At 63.9% G+C, this 23,488-nt stretch overlaps 1 protein-coding gene across 2 annotated transcripts; it reads right to left on the bottom strand.

Moving 5' to 3' along the window:
- Positions 1-3,270: 3,270 nt before the first annotated feature.
- Positions 3,271-18,964, bottom strand: SPECC1L (sperm antigen with calponin homology and coiled-coil domains 1 like). Of its 2 annotated transcripts, XM_051973400.1 has the most exons (16): positions 18,804-18,964; positions 16,425-16,581; positions 14,528-14,678; positions 12,325-13,952; positions 10,839-11,046; positions 10,394-10,467; positions 9,991-10,166; positions 9,446-9,609; positions 9,179-9,273; positions 8,979-9,069; positions 8,609-8,692; positions 8,368-8,509; positions 8,185-8,287; positions 5,098-5,214; positions 4,965-5,024; positions 3,271-4,497 (listed from the first exon to the last, which is right to left on the bottom strand). In XM_051973400.1, exons 2-16 carry the CDS (start codon positions 16,542-16,544, stop codon positions 4,408-4,410), a joined length of 3,303 nt encoding a protein of 1,100 aa, XP_051829360.1. In that variant the 5' UTR covers positions 16,545-16,581; positions 18,804-18,964; the 3' UTR covers positions 3,271-4,407. The 2 variants fall into 2 exon arrangements, with proteins under 2 accessions (XP_051829360.1, XP_051829361.1); XM_051973401.1 differs by lacking the exon at positions 18,804-18,964 and having other exon boundaries at positions 16,425-16,634.
- Between the last annotated feature and the right edge of the window lie 4,524 nt (positions 18,965-23,488).

Below are 23,488 nucleotides of genomic sequence, written 5' to 3'. Positions count from 1 at the left end.
GTGCGCCGAGGGCCGCGGAGCTCAGCGGGGAAAGTGGCGGGCGGGGCCGAAGGGCGAAGCCGCCCCCCAAACCCGAGGGAAAAACAAGCGGGGAAAGCCCCCGAGGAGGCCGGGAGGGCGAGCCCCAGAGAAAGCGGGGCGGGAGCGCCGTCCCCGGGGCGCGCGGCACGAGGACTGAGTGCGTGGGAGGGCCAGAACCCCCCCTTCCCCGCGCATGTGCGGGGGGAGCACGAGCGACAAACTGGAGCTCGGTGTAGTCCTGGAGAAGGAGCGGGGCAGAGAGCAAGTCATTCGGCGACCCTGGGCAGCACAGCAGGGATTGTGGGCCGCAGCTCGGCGGGAGCCGGGCGGAGAGCGGAGGCAGGCTCGGAAGGGAGGGAGGGCCTCGCTGCCCGGACCTGCCCTCCCTGCCTGGTAGTCGGCGGAAGGGGGCGCCCAGCGCTGTCCCGCTTTCTCCTCCCCCCATATGTCCCGCTGGATCCCCCGGGAGCTCTCCCTTCCCCATGATCCTCCTCGGCCCGCATCGGCTCTCATGGATTGATCTCCTTGCACACAGTAACCCATCCCCCGATTTTACCCCCCCCCCCTCCCGGACCGTTTCTGCGGTCGGGCCCCCCCCCCCCTGCCCTCGAGGAGCCCGGGCTGGGGGGTGTGGATGGGGGGAAACAGGCCAATAAGTGCGGACCAAACAAGCTCCGCACCGGAGGAGGAGGAGGAGGCGGGGACTGAGGGCGGCCTGGAGTCAGGGGGCATCGGGGAAGGCTTCCTGCAGAAGGGGCCGGGGGGCTCAGTGGTCAGTGGAGGAAGGAGCGTGGTCTAGAAATGGGGACGGCCAGAGAAAGGGCCCAGAGCCCGGAGACTGAGGTCTGGCTCCTGGGGCGGCCTGGAGGCTGGGTCACTCGGTCAGAGGGGGGGGGGGGGGTAGCAGGGTTAAAGGCTTTGAAGGCCAAACAGAGCCTTCTGTGTTTGTGCCGGAGGAGAGAAGGGGGCACAGGCCCCTTTGGGGAGGGGCTGACAGGCGAGCTCAGACCGAGGGACGAGCCGAGAAGAGTCCGGCATATCGAGGCAGATTTCGGGGTTAACGCACCCCGGCAAGCCGGCAAAGCAGCGCTCCGGCGGGCGGCGCCTCCCCCTTCCGTCTCATCAGTGTCTGGGCCGGGAGCGCCCCCTGCCCCGGTGAGCGGACTCGCGCAGTGCGCGTGGCCGAGGACAGACTGCCCTGGGTGCTTGCGGGGGCCCGCGGCCTTCTCTATGCGGACCCATGAGCGGCGACCCTGCTGCCACGGCCCCGGTCCATCCCCACAGCTCCCGGATGTGGGAGCTTCCCGTCGTTCCCCCGGGCATGGCCTTCTGCCTCCCCCGCTCCGCTCACTCCCGCCTCCGAGAACAGCGCCGCCCCTGGGACTCCGACGTGCGGGGAGAGGGGGGGCTCCCATCGTTCTGCCGCGAAGTGCTCTCTGCCCCGGGGACCCCCCCTCGCCGAGGTCCGAGCTCACCCCTTCTCACAGTCAGCTCAGCTCGGGAGCCGGACGGGGAGCTCGGCAAAGCTCCCCACTCCCGCGCCACCCCTCCCCCGTTCCCGGCTCTGCTCGCCGGGGCCCTCGCGGGGTGGGGTGGGTGGGCTGCTCCGACCCCAATGGCCCACGTGATCATGGGGAGGGAGGGGGCTCTCCCCGGGCCTGGCCTTCCCTGGGCAAGTGGCCCCCGAAAGTGGGACTCGGCGGGGAACCGGTGGGGGTCCCCAGCGTCCGAGGCCCGGCTGCCCGACGGGCGCTGGGGAACCTCAGGAAGGATCCTCGGGGCCGGGGACTGCAGCTCAGCCTCCCCGGGATTGCCCGCCCCCCACCCCGGTCACGTGTGCCTCCTGATCCCCCATAGGATCTTCCAGGCAAAGATGCTGGAGGGCCTGGCCCTTTCTTCCTTCTGCCCATTTTACAGAGGAAGAAGTTGAGGCAAGCAGGGCAAAGTGACTGGCCCACCGTCTCCCAGCTAGCGGATGTCCAAGGCCACACCGGAAGGCCCCTCGGGCGCCTCCCTGCCCTACACCCCGGGCCCCCTACACTAACCACCTTAATGGGGGGGGGGCAAGGTGAGCCATCGCCCATCTTTACGTTTTTACAGCCAGCTCCCAGTGCCCCGGGAAGCTGCCTGGCCTGGAGACCCAACCCCCCCCTCCAGCGACCCGCCCCCTGAGGTCTAATTCATCCGGGCCTGGCCAAGCTGCCAGCGCCACTTCCTCCCCCGCCCGGGGAGCTCCGGGGTCCCTGCCCGAGGCCTTCTGTGTGAAAACTTGTGTTTGATTCTCGACCGCAAATCCCGGCCCGAAAGGTGCTGGGCCGAGGCTGAACGTGAGCCTTCGGATCTCCCCAAAAGTCAGCCCCACCTGCTAGGGACCTACTGTGCGCCAGGCGCAGACCCTGCCCTCCAGCAGGCGGTGCTGGGGAGGGGGCTTGGGGGGCACAAGCCTGGGAGGGCAGCAATCCGAGTGGAGGAAGCAGCTTGGGGGGGGGGACAGCTAGGAGAAGCCGATGTGGGGGGGAGGGGAGAGGGGGCAGGACCTTCATGACAGAGCCTGTGCCCCAGAGGGCCATGGGGGGGAACCCTGGGGGTTTGCAGAGCAGTAGCGCCTCAGTGGCGTGACCCCTGCCCTGATTTCCGCAGGAAGGCACCCCGGGAGCCTTGGAAGCATCTGGGCTGAGGTGGGGGACGCCCAGCTGGAGACTGGGAGGAGATGCGGACAGGGAAGCCGGGCTGGGGAGACAAAGGGCCCCGCTGGACACCAACCACAGGCAGGAGGCAAAAAGTGAGGGGCTGGGGGCCCACTCAGTCAGAGAGGTGACCCCGGGGAGGGAGCCGCGGACCAGGCCCAGGTGTGGGGGCCCCTCCCCAGTCCCCATGGGCAGCCCCCGCCCAACAGCCCCTCCCCGCCGGGTCTCTCACGACATCTCCCTGGGGCAAATCCGGTCCTAATCCCCGTGAGAGCCTCGGTTTCCTCACAGGTCCTCCAGGGAGGCAGCCGCTAGCCAACCGAACCCTATCCCTGTGGTCGTGGGGGGCCAGACTCCTGTTCCATATGCGGGGATGCTGCTGGGGGGAGGGGTGACAGGAGCTCACCTGCAAGAGCATGCTGGGAAAGGGGGAGCATGACCCAAAAGCGCAAGTCCCGGAATGGGAGCAGGGACGGAGGGAGGGAAAGGCTGGCCTGGAGGGAGGCCCCCCACCCCCGCCTCCTCAGGCAGCCCAAAGGGAGGGAGCGCAGCAGGGAAAAGGCAGCGTCTAACCGTTTAATACATTCAGAGAGAAAAGAACAAAGGAAAAGAGAGAAGCTTCTCCCGTGGTCCAGGAACGGTGGTCCCCGTGGGCGAGGGGGAGGGGCGGCCCACTGCAGAGGCCCAAGGGAAGGGTCTGGTCATTTCCGACGCGGAAATCCCGTTTCTTGTGGCCCGGCCCCAGGGGACGAACACTCCTTTGGGTGGATCACGGCTCTACTTGTCCAAGGTGAGCAGGGCTGGAGCCCGAGCCAGGTTGGAGCCGGAACCAGAGCAGGAACCGGAGCTAGGGCTCAAGCTGGAATGGAGCCGGAGCCGGAGCCAGAGAAGGAGCTAAAGCTGGAGCTAAAACTGGTGGCAGAGTCTGAGCTGGAGCACAAGCTGGAGCTGGAGCCGGAGCCGGGGCCGGGCCTCCTGCTTCTCATCTGGGGAGGCGGGGAAGCCTGACCTGGGCCCGGGGCCCGGAGCCCGCAGCCTCTGTCACACAAGCACAGTCTCCCTCCTCCCTTCCCCTGCCGGACGCCAGACGCGGCGGCCGGGGGTCGTTCGCGGGGCCGGCCAGGGCTCCGAGGGAGTCCACAGCATAAGGGGGGGGGCCTGGGCGGGCCGCGGTGGCCGTGACCAAGGACTCCCAGGGGCTGGAGGAGGATGGAAGACACAAAGCTCGCCACGACTCGGGGACGAGGGCGCCCTCGGGGGGCGGCAGCGAGCGGGGGCCCGGCCTCCGGGGGGGAGCAAAGGCACTTTCTCGAGCTCAGGCCGGGTGGCGGGGAAAACGGCCCCGAGCTCCTGGAGGGTTTTCCCTTTTCTCCCCTCGCATCCTCCTGACCCGGGGCTCCCGGCGCTGCTGCAATTTGGGAGGAGGACGAGCCGGGCCCCCAGAGGGGCCATCCCGAGGCTCAGACCCCGCGGCAGGAAGCAGGAAATGTTCCCCATTCGGCCCCGCGGGCGCTCATCTCCGAGCTAAGGGGGAGTGGGGCGCGAGGCTTCTGGGCGTCTCCGAGCTTGGTGGGCGGGGCGTGAGCCGGCACCCCCTCCCTCGGGGCGGGTCTGCGGCGGGATCGGCTCAAAGGCACGCGGGTGTCCGGCGAGGGGGAGGGGGCGGTCGGGCGTCCCGCCAGGGCTCCAGGCCGGGGCCTCAGGTCTCAAAGTACTTGTAAATGGCCGTCACGTACTGCATGACGCTCTGCCAGTCCGGGCGCTCGGTCCGCACCATCTCGCAGATGTTCTGCCGGGAGAGACGGGCAGGTCACGGGCACGGCCCCCCCACCAACGGGCGGTACCCAGAGCGGGGAGAGGGAGGGGAAAAAAGGGGGAGGAGGAAGGGAGGGACAGAAGAGCTCCCCCCCACTCCTGTGCACAATGGCCCCGTGAAGCGCGCCCACGTGGGCAGCAGGAGCCAAGAACGGGGGAAAGGGGCTTCCTGCTGCTCCAGGACCAGCCCAGGAAGGAAAGGGCCGACAGAGCTGCAGGATGGAGCTCGGGGGTCAAGGCTGGCAAGGGCAGGGGCTGCGGGTCCTGGGGTCACAGGCTGGCAAGGGCAGGGGCTGCGGGTCCTGGGGTCACAGGATGGCCAAGGCTGGTGGGGGCAGCTCCTTCCCAGAAGGGCTCCCACTTCACAGAGAGCATGCGTGTGGGGGATGGGCCTGGAGACCCCCAGAAAGGGGGAGGGGTGGGCCGGGCCCCCGCACTCACCAGCGTGGACTTGATGCCGACGCTCTCCGCTGCCTGGAAGGCCAGGGAGAAGTTCCTCCTCTGTGGGGAAGCGAGCGTTGTGAGCCAGGCGCCCCCGGAGCCCCCCGCCCCCCACCCCCTGCCCTGTGCCTACCTTGTCCTGGCCCGTGAGCTCCTGGTAGGGGATGTGGGCGGGCAGGTAGGTGTGCAGGAGGGCGCAGAAGGCCAGGCCGTCGTTCCAGCTGCTGCTGAAGTTGGTGATGTCGATGTTCTGGGGGGAGAGGCGGGCGCTGAGCCGGGGCTTGGAGAACGGGGGCTCCAGAGACGGACCAAGAGAGCCGTGTCTCCCCCCCCCCCCCCAGCCCCTGCGGACCCCAAGGCCGCCTCCCGGTGTCGGCGCCAGGGGGCGCCCTCTCCTTGACGAGAACTGCCGGCGGGGGAGGAGGCGGCGCCGGCCGAGGGCTCTCCCTCTCGCATCCTGTCTTGGTGCCCGCCCGGGGGAGCCGCCCTCCTGCCCCTCACCTTCTCAGGGGGCGGGGAAGAGGGAGGGGCCGAGCGCAGGATGGGCCGGCAGACGCTAGTTCTCCCCAGTGATGGGGGGGAGGGGGGTTATTTAACAAAGGAAAGTTTGTCGTTCTTGTTTTTCTTAAGAAAACACAAGCCAACTCCCGGGTGATTCGTGGAGGATCAGGATCGGAGGAACCAGGTTCTGGATCAATCAGGCAAGAGACACTGGGGGGGAATAGAAGAAACCCGCCCCTCCCTGTGGCTGCTCAAACGGGGAGAGAATGCAGAGTGTCCGGACTCTCTGGGGCCCAGGGGGCGACACAAGGACAGCCCCGACCCCCGACCCCCGTTCTGACAGCGGCCAAGGTGCGGCCCCTCTCCTCCCTGAGGTCATCGGTGTTTGCGCAGACAAAAGCACCGAAGCGGAGACAGAAGGGAAGCGGAGCAGGTGAAACAGGGTCCAAGGGTCCCGATAAAGGCCTCGGTTCTGACACAGACAGGAAACTGACTCAGATTTTCGATCTCTATTCTCCGACTGGCAAATGGTCAAAGGGCGTGAACAGACAATTCTCAGGCGAAGAAATTGAAACTATTTCTAGCTCCAAATCACCATTAATCAGAGAAAAGCAAATTAAGACAACTCTGAGATACCACTACACACCTGTCAGACTGGCTAAGATGACAGGAAAAAATAATGATGAATGTTGGAGGGGATGTGGGAAAACTGGGACACTGATGCATTGTTGGTGGAGTTGTGAACGAATCCAACCATTCTGGAGAGCAATGGGAACTATGCCCAAAAAGTTATCAAACTGTGCATACCCTTTGATCCAGCAGTGTTTCTACTGGGCTTATACCCCAAAGAAATACTAAAGAAGGGAAAGGGACCTGTATGTTCCAAAATGTTTGTAGCAGCCCTGTTTGTAGTGGCTAGAAACTGGAAAATGAATGGATGCCCATCAATGGGAGAATGGTTGGGTAAATTGTGGTATATAAATGTTATGGAATATTATTGTTCTGTAAGGAATGACCAGCAGGATGAATACAGAAAGGACTGGCGAGACTCACATGAACTGATGCTGAGGGAAGGGAGCAGGGCCAGGAGATCATTATACACTTGAACAACGACACTGTACGATGATCGATTCTGACGGACGTGGCCCTCCTCAGCAATGAGCTGATTCACGACCAGTTCCAGTTGTTCAGTGATGAAGAGCCATCACACCCAGAGAGGACTGTGGGAACTGAGTGTGGACCACAACATAGCATTTCCACTCCTTGTTACTGTTTGCTTTTTTTCCCTTGTTTTTTCTTTTTTGGTCTGATTTTTTGAATTATGGAAATAAGTATAGAAGAATTACACCTGTTTAACCTATCTGGGGGAGGGGGAGAAACCCTTGGAACACCAAGTTTTGCCATGATGAACGCTGAAAATTATCTGTAATTATGTTCTGGAAAGAGCTTTGTAACTATAATGATAAAAAAAAGATGAAGACAGATCAATGGATTCTTATCAGCATGAGGCAATCAGGGCATGGGAGAAAAGACGTTAGCAGGGTCTGAAAGGGAGCAGCGGCTCGGGGCCTCCACTGGAGGCCCCGACTGCTCCAAGCCCAGGACCCCCGTGAGAAGCCCGAGCAGGGGCTCCCAGCGGCCGGCCGACGTCCTGCCCGAGAAGGGTGGCTGCTCCGGCCCTCCCTCAGGGCTCCCCGGCCCATTCCCAGCTGGGAGCCCATTGTCCTCACAGCAAATGAAGCGCCCAGGAGGCCAACCAGCCCTAATTGGGAGGAAGCTGGCCCTCATCTAATCCAGGAGACAGTAATCTCCTTCCTCCCCGCGGCAAAGCAAGAAATCCACTCACTTGGTCCAATCAGAGCTCCCTGGGACACAGCCAAGAGCCTCGGACCATGGCAGCGGTAAAGGGGGGAAGGTCTGAGACTGCCCGTCTCAGGCTGGACCCGGCGAACAGATGGACGGACAGAGCTTCTGACCCAAACTGAGGAGGGCAGCATGAGGTCCCCCGAGAGAAGCCCCCGGCCCTCAGCAGTTCCCTGTTCCTAAGGTCCAGCCTCCCAGGCTCCTCCCCAACAACAGGGGAACCTCGGACCCAACTCCAAGCCTGGTGGCTCCTCATGGGTGGCAGGCTCCGGCCCGCCCCGTGCTTGCCGAGCCCGGTAGGCCGGCTCGCTCGTCCCTGCTCCATGGGGCGCTCCCACCCCCGGGGCTCACCCTCGGGACCTGGCTCTGGCTCCTTTTTGTTTTGATGTCGCTCCCCCCCACTCTCCCCCAGGGGGCCGTCCCACAGAAGAGGCCGCGCAGGACTCAGACTCAGAATGTTCCCCGGCCACGTGACCCACTTGTGTCTGCCTCTGTTTCCTCATTTGTCAAACGGTGCCTCTTGGGGCGGGGGCGCTCACGGCCCACACCGTCGCTGGCTGCCCGGACCCCCGAGGACCAGACTGACCACGGCCCGCTCACGGGAGGGAGGGGCTCTCACGGCCCCCGTTTCCCAGATGAGGAAGCGGAACGGAGGCGGACCGAGGCCTGGGGACCCGAGGCCTCCCCGGCTGGGGAGTGTGGAGGATTCGAACACACGCTACCCACGGGGCAGCACGGCCCCAGAAAGCAGCCGAAAGCGCCTTCCTTGTCCGTGCTGGGGATGCCCTCGAGGGGCTGTGCCCAGTCAGGAGCTGGCACCGAGCCGGGCAGTGCCAGGAGAGGCCCCTACGCTTACCTGGTACCCTTCGGTCTTCTTCTGGCACCATTTCAGCAGCGCGTTCCTCTTGGAGCCGCCATACTCCCGGGCCAGGGCCGACAGCGGGTCCTTCCTCTCCTCCCTGGTGGGACGGGGAGGGCGGGTCACTTGTGGGGGCGCAGCCGGGGGCGGGGGACCCGGCCCTGGGGGGAGGGGCCCTACCTGATGCGGCTGCGGGCCGTGGGCGTGACGGAGGCCGTGGGGGAGGGGTGAGACAGCTGGGGGGACGTGGGGCCCATGGCCATCAGGGAGGCCGCGGACGGGCCGTCCGGCTTGATCTCCTCACTGCTTCGGCGGGAAGACGCTGGCCGAGAGGGAGGAAGATGTTGGGCCCTGCCCCCGCCCCCCCCCCCCGCTTCTCCCGGCCAGCGGGCACCGTGCCCACGTCCAGCCCCTCCCGTACCTGAGATGGACTTGGCGCCCTCCATGGCGGGGACCCTCAGCAACGGGGCCGGCCTGCTGACCGAGCCGGTGCGTAACAGGCGCTCTGCACGAGGGGCGGGGATGAGGGGGCGGGCTGCGGGGGAGGGGGCCCACCGCCCCCTGCTCCCTGCGTGGCTCAGCCCTCGCCCCCAGAACTCGGGTTCCCCATCCCCGTCACCCTCCCCCCAATGCCCCCAGAGAGCCGGGCGGAGGTCCGGCCTGGGGCGGAGGGCTCAGAGCCTCACTCAGTGTGGGGGGAGGGGCTGGGAACCCCCCAACAGATGAGGCAACTGAGGCAGGCACAGCCCCCCGGAGTGCAGACCCCAGCACAAGGGCCCGAGGAAGCTCACCTTGGCAGGGGAGATCTCCGTAGTTGGGCCTCTTGTCCGACAGGGCGGGCAGGGCCTTGGCGGTGGGCAGGGAGCCGCCCACCGAGTGTCTCTGAAATGACCAACGCATGTGGCCCGTCACCCCCGAGGCGCCCCCCAAACACCGGGGCACGCTCAGGCCGAGTCCGCGAGGACGCCCCACCCAGAGGCCCCGCCCTCACCTGCATGGGGGACACGGCGGCTGCCGGAGGCGTCTTCAGGGGACTCGGGCTCAGGGGGGTTCGAGGCATGGCAGTGGCGGGGGTGGGGCTTGGTCCTGTCAGGAGTAAGAAGGTGGCAGGGCCCGCGAGCACAGGTCGTCCCCCCCCCCCAGGAGGGGCCAAAGCCCCCAGCCCGGCCTCTGACCCCGCCCCCCCGGCCTCCGGGCCCCCCCTCCCCCGCTTCTCCCAGCCAGTCCCCCTCCACGCCCCCCAGCACGCAGCCGTCACCTTGGGACGCGCTGTCGAACGACTTGATGAGGGTCTTCACGGTGGGCGTGGGCTCAGAGGACGCCGACGACCGCCTGCTCAGCCCCATGCCCTGGCGCAGGGCGGCCAGGTCCCTCTCCACCGTGTTCATGTAATTGTACACGCGGCCCCGCTCCTCCTCCTGCCTGCCAACGACCGAGGGGCGTCCACACCGGCCCCGGGAGAGCTCCCGGGGGGCGTCCCTCACCCAGGCCCTGGCCCCCGGTCTGGGCGGAGCGAGACTCTAAAGGCCTCAGCTTCCACGCCCCTCACCCCTCCATGGCGCCTCCTCAGGCCCCCCCCGATTCCTGGCTGCCCCTCCTTGGCACGGTCTCATTTTTCTGGACTGTGGACCCCGGCCGGTGCCGTGCCCAGCCCCTCCCCCGTTGCACTGGGCCTGGGTCCCCGGGTTCCCCACAGGAAGTGTCCCCCTCTCCAAACCTCTCCTGCCTTTTCCCGCCCCCCGCCCTCTGCCACGAGGAGGCTCCGGGGAGCGTGGGGGGGTCCCCGGCCGTGCCCCCCCCTACTTTCTGGACTTGAGCTCCTCCAGCTCCTTGGAGAGCTTCTCGTTCTTCTCCTGGGTCTCCTGGAGCCGCCGCTTCAGGTCCCCCACCTCCTCCTGGGCCTCCGACTTGATGTCGTTGGCGATGACCACGGCCGTCTGCAGGTCGGCCTGGAACTGCCGCCACTCGGCCGACTCCTCCTGGAGGGGAGGGGCGCGATCCCGTGAGACCCCACCCCTGCGGGCATCCCCCGACATCCAGGCCCCCCAACGCCCGGCCCCCCAGCGCCCGGATCCCCCAACATCCAGGCCCCCCAACGCCCGGGCCCCCAGCGCCCGGGTCCCCAACATCCAGGCCCCCCAACGCCCGGATCCCCCGACATCCAGGCCCCCCAATGCCCGGGCCCCCAGCGCCCGGCCCCTCCTACCCGCAGCCTCCGGTGCAGCGTCTTGACCTCCCTGTCCATGTCGTGCTTCTGGTCCTGCAGCTTCTTGACCGTGTCTGTGAGAACAAGGAGGGGCCGCTTGAGTCAAGGGGGAATCGGGCGCCAGGGCCATGGCCCTGGGGGCTCCCAAGCCTGTCCTCCCAGAAGCCCCCGGGCGCAGGCTGCCTCCCTGGGACCTCGGACCTTCCCCAGGCAGAAGCAGGTCAAGCCAGGGGAGAGCAGTTCCTTCCCACGGCCACAAGGGGGTGCCGGACAGCCCAGAGGGCGGGGGCTGCTCAGAGCTGCGGGCGCCCCTCCCGAGGTCTGCCTAACGAGGGCTTTCTCCAGCTGCGAAGAGGCCGGAAGCCTCGGGCCCAGGCACAGCTGCCCCGGGGGAGGCGGGCCTCGGCAGCTGCAAGTCCCTCTCCCCGGCCCCGCAGCCGCTCACTCTCCAAGTCGGAGATGACAAGGTTGTCGTGGAGCTTCACGGCTCGATGCTGCTCCACCTCGTCCTCCAGCTCAAAGATGGTCTCCTTCATGTCCCCCCGCTCGGTCTCCTTCTCCTCCAGCTCCGAGCGCAGCTTCTCTAGCTCCAGGTTCAGCTCTGCCATCTTCTTCTGGGCCTCTTCTTGGAAGCCTCCATACTCCTCCTGCACCTAAAGCCAAGAACCCGGGAGGAAGAGGCGGCCCCCTGAGCCTCCCCCCGTCTATGGAACAGGTGGAGGGAGCTGGAGGAATGGGGGGGGGGTTCTTTCTGGGTTACGGCTCTTGAAAAAGTCCCGCGCCACCCCGGGGGCCGGAGGCCACGGGCTAATGGGAGAGAGGTGCCAGAGGAGCAGAAAAGGGAGGGGAATCGGGGCCCGGGCCCGAGAGAAGGCCTTTCGTTATCACAGACAACCTGCCCGAGCGGGTCTAACACCCACACGGGCCATTTCTGTCACTGCACCCCAATGACTCCCTGCCAGAGGAGGGGCCCGGGGCCCCACCCCTTCCGTCCCACCTTCCCCCTGGCTGTCAAGGGCAACATCCCCTCCCCCATCCTTCAACACAGGAGTCATTCTAGTCTTCACTCTCACCCTCCCTACAACCAATCAGCTGTGAGAGCTGCTCACTGGACACTGGCACCCCCTCTTGTCCATTTCACCCCCTCTTGTCCATTTCACCCCCTCTTGTCCATTTCACCCCCACACTATGTCTTGTCCATTTCACCCCTGCTACATCTCGTCCATTTCACCACCTCTTGTCCATTTCACCCCCACACTATGTCTTGTCCATTTCACCCCCACACTATGTCTTGTCCATTTCCAGGCCACCTGGGCTGGGCCGCTTCAGTCCCTCCTTCCCTCCTCTGACTCAGCCCCTCTCTCACTCCGAGACCAGCTCCTGGCTCCCGCTTCTCCCCGCTCCAGCCCCTCCTCCGCTCGGCCTCCCAAGCAATCCTCCTAAAACACAGCTCTGAGCGTGTCGCCTCTCAGCCAGCCAGGAGTTCTCTGTCTCCAGCATCAAAGAGAAAATGCTATTTGACGTTTAAGGTCCTTCCTGCCCTGGCACCTCCTACTTTTTCCGATCTCAGGGCGCTCCACCCCCCCCACCGTACCCGCCGTCAGCTGTTCCCTCCCCGAAACCCCCCCTCCTCGGCTCTGACTGCTGGCTGACCACCCTGGCTTCAAGCACCAATTAAAACCTCACATTCTCCAAGGCTTCCCCGAGGGCTCGTAACGCCGGCCTTCCCTCCCTCGTTTCTTCTCTACCCCCCCAGAGCTTGCTCCCTATCTGCTCGTCTGCGCGTCGCCTCTCCCGTCGGACGGTGACTTTTTTCGTGTCCCCAGAGCCCAGCCCGGGGCCTGGCACGCAGCAGGTGGCCGCCCTTTCTGGGATCGCCGCTCCCTCTCCATTCGGGGCCCGCCCCCGCCCCCCCTTCGGGTCGCCCCTACCTTAGCGACGGCGTCCTGGAGACGGGCGACGTCGGCCCGGGCGTGGTTCAGATCCTCTTGCAGGCCGCCGGCCAGGGCCTCGGCCTTGTCCTTTTCCAGGCGCACGCCGTCTAAGAGGTCCTGGATGTCGGACTTGTCCCCCGAGCTGTGCAGAGAGTAGAGCTCGGCCACGCGCTGCTTCTCGCTCTCCAGCTGGGCGCGCAGGCGGCCCAGCTCCAGCTGGTCTCCGGCCACGGTGGCCTGGTGTTGCTCGAGAGCGGCGGTCAGGGAGGCGCTGTTCTTCTGCTCGGCCTCCAGGGCGCGCTCCATGTGGAGGTTGCGCTCCTTGAGGGCGCCGATGAGCTCCTGGGCATCTTTGTTGTCCTGCTCGGCCATCTGCAGGGCGGCGCTGAGGTGCTGCTGCACGCCCAGCAGCTGCTCGCGCTCGAAGCGCGCGTTCTCCATCATCTCGAGGAAGCGCTGCTCCAGCTCCAGGTAGCGACCGCTCTTGACGTCCTCGTCGAGCACGTAGGCCACGTGGTGCTCGTCGAGCAGCGAGCGCAGGTACTCGAGCTGGCGGCCCAGGAGCTCCAGGCGCTCGCTCTGCTGGCACAGGGACTGCAGCAGCAGCAGCCGCTCCTCGCCCAGGCGCTCGTTCTCGCCCCCCAGCTCCTGCGAGATCTGCTGCAGGTCGGCCAGCTCCTGCAGCGTGGCCTGCAGCTCCTCCGACGTGCTGTGCTGGTTCTCCTCCATCTGCTGCAGGCGCTCCGTCAGGCAGGCCACCGAGGCCGCCTCGCCCTGCTCCCGCGCCCCCCGCCGCTGCCGCCCGCGGCCCCGCGGCCCCTCGGCCTCCGAGCACGAGGACGACGCCGAGGGGGAGCGGGAGGAGCCCCGGGCGTCCAAGGCGTCGTCGCTCGAGGTCAGCGGCTGGTAGACCTCGCTGCACTCGCTGTCCAGGTTGTCCAGGGACGCGCTCTGAGGGCGGCCCATGGGAGCCGGCTCGTCCGAGGTCAGCAGGTCCTCCAGGGAGCCCCGGGCCGAGCCCTCGGCAGAGGAGGCCAGCATGCCCGCGTCCCCGGGGCTGCCGCTCGCCGCCGCCGCCGCCTCGGGGCTCGGGGACTGGCAGTCGAACAGCTTCTCGGGCTGCTCGAGCCCCTGCTCCAGCGAGAAGCCCAGGGCGTTCAGCCGGTCCTTCAGCATGCGGTTCTCGTTCTTCAGCTGGTTGAGCTTCTGGTGGACGCTGGCGTTCTGGTCCTGCAGCTGCAGCAGGGTGGCCTCGGCGTGGGCGGCGCCCTCGGGGGGCTCCTCGCGCAGCCCCAGCTGCCCCCGCATGGCCCGCAGCTCGTTCTGCAGGTGGACGATCTCCAGGTCCTTGGCCTTGGCCAGCCCCAGCAGGTCCTGCACCTTGGCCTCCAGGGCCGCCTTGTCGCTGATCTGGTTGTCCGACTTGGACTTGCTCATGCGCACGTCGGTCTCGGCGCCGCCGCGGCTGCGGGAGCGCTTGGTCGGGGCCAGCGTGGGGTCGCCGGGGCCCTGGCCCGGCCCGGGCGCCCGCTTGCTCAGGCTCAGACGCGAGCGCTCCCGCAGCCGCTCCCGGGCCGAGCCGGGCTCTTTGCTCCCCGCGGACGGGTTTCTTTTGGAGCTGGGCCCTGTGCGGACGAGAAAACCGGGCTCTCACCCCACGGCCCGGGCTCCCCAGTGCCCGCGGCTCCTCGGGGTGACTGCCCCCGACCGGACAACGGGGGAAACTCAGGAAGCCCCAGAGGGCGAAGAGGCTCTGCGGTCGCCAGCTTCCCAGAGCGGGCCCTCGGGGGGCCTTTCGGGGGGATCAAGGGCGAGGCTCTGGGCCAGGCTGGGCAGGGGAGGCCGGACGCCCCCCCCCAGCTTCTTCAGCTTCCTCCTCTGAGAAGTCGGGGTGAGCTCCCAGGGGGGACCCGAGGGCTCTGGGCGCCAAGGCCTCCAATAGGGGGCGCAAAACTGGGCCCCGGGGAGCGGGGGAGGGAATTCCCTGCCGACCAGACGCTCCCTCAGGGGGAAGACCGAGGCTGGGGCCAAGGACCCTGGGAGTGGGAGCTGTGTCTGCCCCGCAGGCCCAGGAAGCCCCCCAGCCTCAGGCCCGAGGGAGGCGGGGCCGGCCGCCCTCGGCCCCCAAACCAGCCCCCCCAGACCGAGGCCAAAGTGAGCCCCCCAACCGCCGGGCCGCGAGGGGGGGGGGCGCCAGGACCTGCACCGGGCTTGGGCTTGCCCTCGGCGGCGCTCGCGGTGAGGACGCTGGGGGCGGGGGTCGCCGCCGGGCAGGGCTTCTTCCCTCTCATGCTGCTCGTCCCTGGGGCTCCTCCAGCCACGCCAGCCAGGAGGTCATCGTTGCTTTTGGCCTGCGGGAGAGGGAAACCGTGGCAGCCCCGGGGCGCGAGGAGGAGGCCCCAGAGACAGCGGGGACCAAGGCCCAGAAAAGGGGGGTCGGGCAGGGAGAGCAGCCGGCCCAGGGGCTCCCTCCTCCCCCCTCCTCTTAACCCCGGCGGCTGACCCGGGGGTCCCTGACCCGGCAGCCTCTTCTCCCGACACTCCTCGGCCTCGGGAACTCCGATACCCTCTGCCTCTCAGACTCCTTCTCTGTGGCTGACTTATCTCGAACACTCACTGTCTCTGTGCCTCTTTTTCCCTGTGTTTCTCCCTCCCTCTCTCTGTCTCTCTCTCTGTCTCTGTCTCTCTCGCTCTCTGTGTCTCTCTCTGTCTCTCTCCCTCCCTCCCTCCCTCTCTCTGTCTCTCTCTCTCTCTCTCTCCTCTCTCTCTCTCTCCTCTCTCTCTCTCTCTCTCTCTCTCTCGCTGTCTCTCGCTCTCTCTCTCTCGCTCTCTCTCTCTCTCTCTCTCTCTCTCTCTGTCTCTCTCCTCTCTCTCTCTCTCTCTGTCTCTCTCTCTCTCCTCTCTCTCTCTCCTCTCTCTCTCTCTCTCTCTGTCTCTCTCTCTCTCTCTCTCTGTCTCTCTCGCTGTCTCTCTCTCTCTGTCTCTCTCTCTCTCTGTCTCTCTCGCTGTCTCTGTCTCTCTCTCTCTCCTCTCTCTCTCTCTCGCTGTCTCTCTCTCTCTCGCTGTCTCTCTCTCTCTCTGTCTCTCTCTCCTCTCTCTCTCTCTGTCTCTCTCTCTCTGTCTCTCTCTCTCTGTCTCTCTCGCTGTCTCTCTCTCTCTGTCTCTCTCTCTCTCTCTCTGTCTCTCTCTGTCTCTGTCTCTCTCTCTCTGTCTCTCTCTCTCTGTCTCTCTCGCTGTCTCTCTCTCTCTGTCTCTCTCTCTCTCTCTCTCTCTCTCTCTGTCTCTGTCTCTCTCTCTCTGTCTCTCTCTCTCTGTCTCTCTCGCTGTCTCTCTCTCTCTGTCTCTCTCTCTCTCTCTGTCTCTCTCTGTCTCTGTCTCTCTCTCTCTGTCTCTCTCTCTCTGTCTCTCTCGCTGTCTCTCTCTCTCTGTCTCTCTCTCTCTCTCTGTCTCTGTCTCTCTCTCTCTGTCTCTCTCTCTCTGTCTCTCTCGCTGTCTCTCTCTCTCTGTCTCTCTCTCTCTCTCTCTGTCTCTCGCTGTCTCTGTCTCTCTCTCTCTCTCTCTCTCTCTCTCTCTCTCTCTCTCTCTCTCTCTCTCTCCTCTCTCTCTCTCTCTCTCGCTGTCTCTCTCTCGCTGTCTCTCTCTCGCTGTCTCTCTCTCGCTGTCTCTCTCTCTGTCTCCCTCCCTCAGGCTGCTCCTCCCAGCCCCGCCTCTCCCCATGATTTAATGACCCTCTTTAGGACTCTACAACTGGCCTCTCCCCCGACCCACTCCCGTCACGTGGCGGCTCATACACCCCCCAAACACACTCACACACACTCTTTCCTCTCTGGTCCCTTCCCTCTGCCCCGCCCAGAGATCAGCAATTACTTTGATCATTACTTTTCTGGGGGGAGGAGGCGCTTAGCTCCGGCAGCCTGTTCGGAGGGCCAGAGAGGGCTGGACTCTGGGGCCCAGAGCCCATGACCGGCCCGCTGCTCGGCCTCAAGCCCCAAGAAAACAGTGGCAGCCGCCCCAGGAGAGTCCAAGGCCTAACTGGTCAGCGCCCCCCGCTCCCCCCACTTTGGTCAGCGCCCCTCCGCCCCCCTGCTCCCCCACACCTTGGTCAGCGAGCTCGAGCCGGACTTGGGGAGCTTGGCCCCCGTGGGGCCGTCCAGCTTGCTCTTAGCTGTCCCCGGCGGCTTGGGCGCTAAGGTGGCGGTCCTGCTCGCCTTCTTCATCCTGGGCTGCCTCGCGGTGATGCATGGACGGGAGACTCTGGGGGGAGAAGCGGGGTCACCGGGCGAGGGGCCCCTGACCTCCTCCGGCGGAAAGCAGGGCCCATCTTTCCCCTTTCCCCGGGGCCCGGCCCACACCGCCTGGAGAAGACGGCCTGGGTCTCCCCTTGGGGCCCTCTGTGCTCCTGTGGCCGGGCATGAGGCGCTGGCACCCTGCCAGGGCCAGTCCGAGGTCTCACGGGGCCTTCCCTCTCCCGATGCCCGTCGGTCATCTCCCTTGGGCCTCCTCGCCCGGGCCCTCGGGTGCCCCACTGCAGACCCTGGGGGGCAGACTCAGCTCGGGCTCCCTCCCGGCTCTCAGACCTGAGGCTGCCAACAGAAATCTCCCAGGGCCCCGGGCCAAGGTTCCCCAGGCCGAGCGGCCGCCGGTCGTTGCTTCTTCCTGCCAAAGAGCCAGATGGGCCGGCGGCCGAAGAATCGCCAGCCCCGTGGCCGGCCGAGCCCGGCGAGGAAGGAGCAGCGGGCGCGGGGAGCTCCGCGGGCTGGGGAGGGTCCGCTGAGGGGGCCGGCTGGGGCTGAGCAGAACCGACGGGACCCGAGCCGTCTCGCGGCCCAGCTGACTGACTCCAGACCATCTACGCGGGCACACAGTAGGCCCTTTCTTCCTAAGCACAGGCGGACCGCAGTCGCTGCCTCAAAACAGGCACCAAGGCCCTGCCCCCTCCCTAGGACCACCACCAAAGCAAGGCCTCGGGGTGGGAGTGTCCCCCGTCTTCTGGGTGAAACGTCGTTCCCATCCCTCCTTCTGGTCAAATGAGCCAATGCTCTGTCTGTGGCTCCCCAGCCCCCCTCAGCCGCTCCCGGGGCGCTCTGCCCAAAAGGAGGGACAAGTAGGAAGCCGCCGAGACCTCGGACAGAAAACGAGGGAACGGAGGGGAGGCCCCTTGGCGGGAACCGAGAATCCCCTTCTGGTCAGCCGCCTCTCCCACACCTGAAGCCCAATGACTGACCACGGGGCCCTTGACTGACCACAGACCTTCAACTGACCACAGGCCCTCAACTAATTACCGATCCTTGACTGACCACAGACCTTCGACTGACCACGGGGCCCTCAACTGACCACAGACCTTCAACTGACCACAGGCCCTCAACTAATTACTGATCCTTGACTGACCACAGACATTTGACTGACCACAGGGCCCTCGACTGACCACAGACCTTCAACTGACCACAGACCCTCAACTAATTACCGATCCTTGACTGACCACAGACCTTCGACTGACCACGGGGCCCTCGACTGACCACGGGGCCCTCGACTGACCACAGACCCTCAACTAATTACCGATCCTTGACTGACCACAGGCCCTCAACTAATTACTGATCTTTGACTGACCACAGACCTTTGACTGACCACAGGCCCTCAAGTGACCACAGACCCTCAACTGACCACAGACCCTCAACTAATTACCAATCCTTGACTGACAACAGACCTTCGACTGACCACGGGGCCCTCGACTGACCACAGGCCCTCAACTAATTACCGATCCTCGACTGACCACAGACTCTGAACTGACCACAGACTCTGAACTGACCCCAGACCCTTGACTGACCACAGGGCCAGGGCAGAAGGGGAGAGAGGCAGAAACCACGGGCCCTGGGGGCTGGGCCAGCACACACCAAGCAGTTCAGAGCAGGGACCAGTTGGGAGAGAACCCCCTGCCAAAAAGCCCTGGGGGGCTGAGCCCCGGAGTGCCCCAGGGCTGGTGGGAGGGGGGCAGCCCACGCCCATGCACAGAAGAAATTCTGCTCTCCCTGGGGCTCACCCCCAAAAAGAGCCCAAGGGGACGCCCCCTCCCCCACCCACAGCAGCCAAGGCAGGTCACGGTGTCCTCCAAGGCCGCCAGGGCCAATGTCACCGCTAACCCCTCGTGCCCTCGGGGGAAAGTGACCATTTCTGAGGGACCCGAAGGGCCATCTCCCATTGGGACTGTTCCCTTCCTGGGCCAACCCCAGGACCCAGGGGACCGCCAGCTGACCGCCCTCCCCAGGGGCGCTCCCACTCTACAGATGGAGAAACTGAGGTGGGGGGCGGGGCCACACCTCGGGCGGGGGGAGGGGGTCCGAGAGCACTGAACGCCAAAGCCAGAAGAGCCTGCGCACGGGGTAGGGGCTCCCTCCTGTACCCCTCCCCCTCCACGGCTGGAAGGTTTGGCGAGGAGGGCGCGGGGGGCAAAGGCGCGGCAGCCCCTCCCCCTCCCTCACCTCGGGCCTCCTCCTGCTCCTCCTCCTCCTCCTCCAGAGTGTCGCCGAGGGCGCGGAGACGGCCACGGGGCGCGGCTTGGGCCGAGGTCTCACCTCGGACCCGGACCGGACCGGACCCCGCGGTGACCGAGGGCGCGAGGCGAGGGGCGCGCGCCGGGCCCGCGAGGACGCCGGGGCGCAGGCGCGGGGCCCGCGGGGACGCGCCTCGTTTGATAGGCCAGCGCGCATGCGCAAACTGACGTGCGGGGGCTGCCACCGACGCACGGTCGCGCCGCCGCCCCGGCTTCTCCCAAGCGTCGGCCGGCCACTGAGGGCGTAGTCGGGGCGCATGCGCGACGTGACGCAAGGGGCCGCCGCTGCGACTGCGCAGCAACCCGGCTTCTCCCAAACTCCGACCCGTTGGTATACGTGTAGTCGCAGCGCATGCGCGCCTCAGGGCCTTCGCGAGGGAGTCGTTCCTTCTGCTCGCCAGCGCCTAGGCTCCCACCTGGTGCGCATGCCTCGGAGCCAAGCTAGGGCGAAACTAATGACCGGAATTTCTGTGGACATTGGCTGGGCGGGGCGTTGACCTCTCCCCCCCCTTCTCCTCCCCCCGTTTCCTCCTTTATCCCCCGTTCCCTTCCCCCCTTCATCCCCAATCTGATCCCTGGCCCATGATTCGGTCCTCATTCCCTCTACTCGTCCCCATGCCCAACCTCCTCCATTTTTTAAAATAACTTTTTATTTAAATTTTATTTAAGTGACTTATTTATATGAGCCCATGCCTGGGTAATTCTTTTACATTATCCCCTTGCACTCGCTTCTGTTCCGACCTTTCCCCTCCCTCCCTCCACCCCCTCCCCCAGATGGCAGGCAGTCCTATCCACGTTAAATACATCCTCCTCCTCCGTCTTAATCCTGACTAGTCGTTGTGCCGAGGGCCGGTTCTCCAGTTCTTTTACGGCCCTCTCCTACTTAGGCGGGCCCCTCTCCTGCCTCCTGCTGTCACCCCTGGCAGCTCAGCTCCTCCTCCAGCGGCCGCTGCCTCCATTTCATCTTCACCGGAGGTCCTCTCCTTCCTCTCCTCCTCATAATTAGGGTTATTAAGGTCTCCCGTCCCCCAGCCTCCGGATAATAGCGCTCTTCCTAAAAACCAGGTGCTCCTGATGCTGTCATTATGCCCTCATTCCCCTGACCCTCATTGGGGTTTTCATCACGGTGACTCTCCAGGGTCCCAGGCTCCTCTTCCATCTGGGCAGCTCCTTCCTCACCTGTCTCCCAGCCCCCAGAAAGTAGGATGTTGACTAAAATGACTTGCCCTGTGCCCTGGTCAAAGGCCCCGTGGACCCCGAAGTTATGGAGTTAAGGCCTTCCTGGGGACTGAGCCTGAGGCCCCCTCCCTTCCTAACAGAACTGATGCTGCAGTGGGCCAGGCTTGGGTGTCTACAGCCCAGGAGGAGACCCTGGCCTTGGGGTTCCAAGGGCTGTGCCCTCCCAGCCCCAGCACTGAGGACAGCTGCCTTCCAGTCCCTGGCCCAGCTGTTTGCCGTCCTGAGACAGCCAGAGGAATGTCGAAAAAGGGAAAGCGCCCAAGTTTTACCGGGAACCGAGTGTTCTCACATGTCTGTGGGCCTAGAGGCGGGCCCCGGGCTGCCACCCAGCAAGCGAGGTCTGTGCCACAGGAGACTTAACAGCTGCCAGCTGCTGGGCCAGTCCCCAGCTGGGGAGGCCTCAGGCCCAGGCTCCGCAGGGCATCCCCTGCAGACCCCAGGTTTGAGACCCAGGCCTAGCTCTTGGAGGGATCACAGCCTCCCCACACCCTGCTTTGAGCCCTCCTATATAAATCAAGGAACAGAAGTTCTAGGCGCTTCCTAGGGCCCTTCCCAAGTCAAAGACCTTTAGGGCTGGGGCACTGGGCTGTGTCTCTCAGTTGAATTTTCAAATGTAGCACAAGGGAAGGGCCTGGAATTAGGAGGGGTTGGGAAACGCTTCCTGCAGAAGGGGAGATTTTAGGTAGTATTTAGAAAAAGCCTGGGAGGTCATAACTGGAGTGGAAAAAGCAGTGTTCTGGACAGGAGCCGGGCCAGGAAAATGCTCCACACAGTGAGACGAAGGGTGAAACCGCCAGGAGGCCAGGGTCTTTGGATGGAAGGGAATGGGCTAAGGAATCAGGGTGTAAGAAAGCAGGAAAGCGGGGAGGGCGGGTGATGAAGGGCTCTGAACGACAGAGCCTTTTGTATCTGCTGCAGGAGGCCATAGGGAGCCACTGGAGCTTATTGAGAGGGGAATGACACGATCGCTTTAGGAAAATCACTTGGTCACTGAATGGAGGGTTAGCCTGACCCCACTGCCCTCAGCAGCTTTGCCCTTGTCCGGGTGTGGGAGGGTCGACCTCAGGAGGTGGCAGTGTCAGAGGAGAGAGGGCTTTTTCAGAGACGCTGCAGAGGTGAAATGATGGGAAATGTTGCAGTGGTGAAATCGATCAGAGATAATAAGTGAAATGATGGGAAATGTTGCAGTGGTGAAATCGATCAGAGATAATAAGTGAAATGATGGGAAATGTTGCAGTGGTGAAATCGATCAGAGATAATAAGTGAAATAATGGGAAATGTTGCAGTGGTGAAATCGATCAGAGATAATAAGTGAAATGATGGGAAATGTTGCAGTGGTGAAATCGATCAGAGATAATAAGTGAAATGATGGGAAATGTTGCAGTGGTGAAATCGATCAGAGATAATAAGTGAAATGATGGGAAATGTTGCAGTGGTGAAATCGATCAGAGATAATAAGTGAAATGATGGGAAATGTTGCAGTGGTGAAATCGATCAGAGAAAATAAGTGAAATGACAAATGTTGCAGTGGTGAAATCGATCAGAGAAAATAAGTGAAATAATGGGAAATGTTGCAGTGGTGAAATCGATCAGAGATAATAAGTGAAATGATGGGAAATGTTGCAGTGGTGAAATCGATCAGAGATAATAAGTGAAATGACAAATGTTGCAGTGGAGAAATTGACATGAGTGAACTGTAATCACTCTGAAACTATGTTCCCTTTTGATCTTGGGGGTCTCAGGCCCTCCTGGGAAAGCATATCTCCCCATACAAGTTGTGTTGTTATTCAATTAGAAATCTTAGTCAAAAAGCACCCCATTGGTCTTTTGGGGATGCCAGAGCCTTCCAGGAAATTCCAGTCGGAGATCTGGGCCGGATATTGATAAGCATCTGGGCCGGGGATTTTGGCCTTCTTTTCAACCTGAAACCCGGGCCTCAAGATTGCTTTTTAAAGGGTAATTTCTGAAGTCATTCTTTGCAGAAGGTCCACAGCAGCTTGCTCTGCCTCTTTGGCATAGTGACCAGGACCCTGCCCACTGAGAAGATGTTTTCCTCTCAGTGCCAGCCTCCATTTCCCTAATAGGACTTTGCCACTAAAGAACTCAATCTCTTAGCAAAACTAGCTTCCTATCGAACAATAAACTTCCATTTTTGCCATTTAAAAGTTTTTTCAGTTTTTGTCTCTTCCCTGCCCCCCTCCCCCACCCCATCCCCAGGGCCTGGCACAGGGCTTGGTGTGAACTTACTAATAGTTTGTTAAATGTTTAACTGACACAAGGACTGCCTTTCACCAAAGCCCACCTTCATTCTGAAGTTTTAGACCTTTTTTTGGGGGGGAGGGGGAGGTTGGGTTGTTAGAACATTTCAGGGGGGATAGGTGGCCACCAAATGCAGAAAGGACCCCTAGCCATTCCACGTCTCTGCCACTGCCTCCCGCCCCATCCAGACCATCCCCACGACTCTCCCGTGACGACTCCCCATCTTCCCCAGCCCTTCCCGACATGCCGTTGGCTCGGCCGGCCAAGTGGGCTAAGAGGTGGGCAGAGGGCCCAGCCTTCCCGCTCACCTCCCCGCTCCCTAGCCAGAGCTCAGCACCGGGGACCCTCCCTGCCGTCCGGCCCCAAAGCCCCCGCCTCCACCCCTTCCTCCTTGGCCCAGCGATGCCGACGGGGCCGGGCCAATCACTCGGGTGCTTTCTGTGGCCTCCGGCTTCGGGGCCTTTGGGGATCTGCTGGAGGATGCTGGGAATGGCCGAGAAGGGGTCGGGGTCCGGAGTGGGGCAGCTGAGCCCAGCAAGAGCCGGCTCTGGGACCCGTCACTCCCACTTCTTTCCCTTCTCTCCTCATTTAGCTGCTGTTTATCCTTCCTGCACAATTCCTGGCTGACCCCAGAACACAGAGGAGCCTCCCTCGGCCTTAGGACGGGGCCCAGAAGGAAGCAACGGCTCCCAGGGACCTCTGCCCAACCCCGAGAGCTATTTGGTAGCCTTGGCCCGGGCGCTTCATCATGTGAGACCGGACAAGTCGCTTCCCTTTCTGGGCCTGTTTCCGGAAGGTTCCTGCCGGGGGTGTGATGACAGGGGCCACTGGGGGTGCCCATGATTTGTTCTAGCTGTTTGTAAAATTGTCATTGGGCCAACCCCCCTCCCGGCCCTGACCCTGTTACCCTTTCTGGCTCTCTGGGGGACCCTTCTCTAGGCCAGGGCCCTCTAATTATGGGCTTCCTGCCCATTGGACCCAGATGCCTCTGGAGGAGAAACTGAGGCAGCTGACCTCACCCAGCCCTCCCTGAAATGCAATTCACTCTCATGTCACGCATCCCCTCCCTGACGTCATGGACAGCACTCTCCTCCCTCGGTCCCCCTGCTCCGGGTC

Source organism: Antechinus flavipes, chromosome 1, assembly GCF_016432865.1.
Source record: "Antechinus flavipes isolate AdamAnt ecotype Samford, QLD, Australia chromosome 1, AdamAnt_v2, whole genome shotgun sequence".
NCBI classification, from domain to species: Eukaryota; Metazoa; Chordata; class Mammalia; order Dasyuromorphia; family Dasyuridae; genus Antechinus; species Antechinus flavipes.
This window is presented reverse-complemented; position numbering and strand designations above follow the sequence as displayed.